The sequence below is a fragment of the Macrobrachium nipponense genome, chromosome 26 (assembly GCF_015104395.2).
Source record: "Macrobrachium nipponense isolate FS-2020 chromosome 26, ASM1510439v2, whole genome shotgun sequence".
In the NCBI taxonomy this organism is placed as follows: Eukaryota; Metazoa; Arthropoda; class Malacostraca; order Decapoda; family Palaemonidae; genus Macrobrachium; species Macrobrachium nipponense.
The window spans coordinates 40,802,114-40,805,129 of record NC_087215.1 but is presented as its reverse complement, the minus strand read 5'-3'; the positions used below and the strand labels follow the sequence as shown (position 1 = coordinate 40,805,129).

Sequence of the window (3,016 nt, the reverse complement as noted above, 5' to 3'; positions counted from 1 at the left end):
TCCGGTTAAGTGATTCGCACACTTTCGCCCAAGAAGTATATAAGCGCTTTTGTCCTGGAGACAGCCAACAGAGCAAGGCAGCATCTCGAACAGAATAGATCTATCGTTCGTGCAACTGCCTATCTTGTTTTTTAACTACATCATATCTTCTTGATAAGGTAAGGAAGACATAAACGATGAAGAAAAGATCAACAGAGGCCAGAATTTCGTTAAATTCTTGCTTCTGTACTTCATCATTGTTTCTTTATTTTATTATTTGGTTCGGTGTATTTCTGCAGTTCTTTCTCTGCTACTGAGGCACTGCTACCCGTTCCTTAACCTATAAGGTTTCCCTCTTATTTTACATACTGGGAAACCCCTTTCCTCTCGTAAATTTTTCTTCACTTCCAGACCTCTTTGCAATAATTTTATTTGTTTCTCTCTGGTATCAATATTGTCATTGCTTCATTTTCTTTAATGATGACTAGAAATTCAAATTTCGTTCCCATAACTTATAATGCATGCAGTGTTTTATTTCCAACAATGAAAACTATATTCCACCTTGCTTACAAGTAATCTTTGCTAATCATTTGACCAAATGCCATACTGTAGTGAGAGATATAGGCTTTCTAATCACTTGTTGTTCTTCATTTTAAAATCTTTGATTATTTAAGACCGAAGAATACAAAATTGCCTTAGGTTTACTTAAATGTCCTATTCCGGACCTCGTAAGGTTCTCCATAATTTAAAAATTTTTAGTAACTATTTAACGATTATTTATCGTTTTGTTGCTTCTACTGAGTGAAATTCTCTTTGTCATGATAATTTTTTAAGAGAAAGACAGTAAACTTATATTAAACTTTACCCTCTTGGTGGAACTTAATTCTTATCTCCTATTTGGACAAATAATTAGTGTAGCGAAATACATTTTCTTGCACGCTTGCGAAGTCACTAAATTGAAGAAATCTAACTTTTAGGGTATGCTAAATGTCATTTCCTGTGCTTTTGGAAAGGTTTAAAATTTTGTCATACGCACAAATTAAGTCGGAAGATTGTAATTTGCAGAGCCATCCATTACTTTATCTGAGAATCTAGCAGACAATCATCTATTCTGAAAACTAGAGGTATGCAATCATTATTCGATACATCTCGAGAGTTGTAATTATAGACCATCTAAAAGAAAAATTCATCTACGCTCTTCACTATTTTTTTTATAACCAAAAGCAAACTTGATTCTAGTCTGTATTCAAATATTGTGAACAAAATTTGTAATGATGTATATAGCTTCATTTTTTTAATTGCAGATGTATTGAAATATTGTGAACAAAATTTGTAATGATGTATATAGCTTCATTTTCTTAATTGCAGATGGGTTACTGGGATGATCCTTCAAAGATGGCAGGTAATACACTGCCATCCACGAACCCTTACGGGAACTACACCGTAGTCGACACGGTGCCCCATCATCTCCTCCATTTAGTGGATGTTCACTGGTACCAGTTTCCTCCTATGAACCCTCTCTGGTATAATTTGATTGCTGTATGGATGGTTGTTATGGGCCTCCTCGCTGTTGGCGGCAACTTCGTTGTTATCTGGGTCTTCATGAACACCAAGTCTCTCAGGACTCCCGCTAACATGTATGTTGTGAATTTGGCTTTCTCTGACTTTGGTATGATGTTAACCATGTGCCCACCAATTTTGGTTAACTGCTATTACCAGACTTGGGCTTTCAGTGATATGGCTTGCCAAATTTATGGTCTACTGGGGTCAAGTTTTGGAACTATATCTATTTGGACAATGATCTTCATTACTTTGGATCGTTACAATGTCATTGTGAAGGGTCTCTCTGCAACACCTTTGACTTCTAAAGCTGCTTTGTTAAGAATTTTCTTTGTATGGGCACAAACATTCTTCTGGGGTCTTCTTCCTCTGTTTGGCTTCTGTAGATATGTTCCTGAGGGTAACATGACCGCCTGTGGCACTGACTATCTCACAGAAGAGCTCTGGAGTCATTTATACCTGTATTTTTATGCCTTTGATTGCTACATCTTCCCTCTCTTCTTAATCATCTATTGCTATGGGTACATCATGAAAGCTGTTGCCACTCACGAGAGGCAGATGCGTGAACAGGCCAAGAAGATGGGAGTGAAGTCCCTGAGAAATGACCCAGAGTCCAAGAAGACTTCAAACGAGTGCCGTCTCGCAAAGGTCGCCCTTACAACTGTGTCCCTATGGTTTATTGCATGGACTCCCTACTTTGTCATCAATATGGCAGGTCTCTTATACAAGCCTATGGTTACTCCTCTGTTTTCAATTTGGGGTTCTGTCTTCGCCAAGGCCAATGCTGTGTACAACCCTATTATCTACGCTATCAGCCATCCTAAATACAGAGCTGCTATGGAAAAGAAGTTACCTTGCCTCTCATGTGCTACTGACAGAGACGAAGATGCCAGTTCCACTGGTGATGCGACAACGGTTGCTGATGAAAAGGCTTGAGCATTTTGAGCGTCTGCCTTACATATGGTAGGAACATGTGAGCCAAAACGATGGAAACGAACGACTTTGATACTGATATTTTTCCTATTGTATCCCTGAATAAATCCATTGCACCTATAAAAATATCAGATGGTTTCTATTTTCCTTATCTTGCTCGAACTGTGAAGTATGAGTGTATATGAAAGGGAAAGGCAAATTAACCATAAATTTTGCAAGAATGATAAGGCAATAGACCATTAATTAATGTGGTTACTAATAAAGCTTTGCATAATCATTCTTAGTTTACTTCTACTGTAAACTTTTATCATAACTTTCAGCTACTTATATGGACAATATGATACTGACATAAAAGGTGTTATCTATAATATTCCGTAGTTTTGCTAAAAATAAATAAATAAATGAATAAATAAATAAAATAAATTCAGCCTAAAGTGGGTCGGACGGAACCCTGAATAATACTGGCATAATACCTTCTATTTAGTGTCTGCAAATGTGATGCATTCAGTTACTCATATGTCAGCATATTTCATCTTTCATGATG

General features: G+C 37.0%; 1 protein-coding gene across 1 annotated transcript; it reads left to right on the top strand.

The window, feature by feature from the left end:
* Positions 1-2,600, top strand: LOC135200213 (rhodopsin-like). The gene is made up of 2 exons (XM_064228649.1): positions 1-158; positions 1,348-2,600. Exon 2 carries the CDS (start codon positions 1,348-1,350, stop codon positions 2,473-2,475), a length of 1,128 nt encoding a protein of 375 aa, XP_064084719.1. The 5' UTR covers positions 1-158; the 3' UTR covers positions 2,476-2,600.
* Positions 2,601-3,016: the final 416 nt, after the last annotated feature.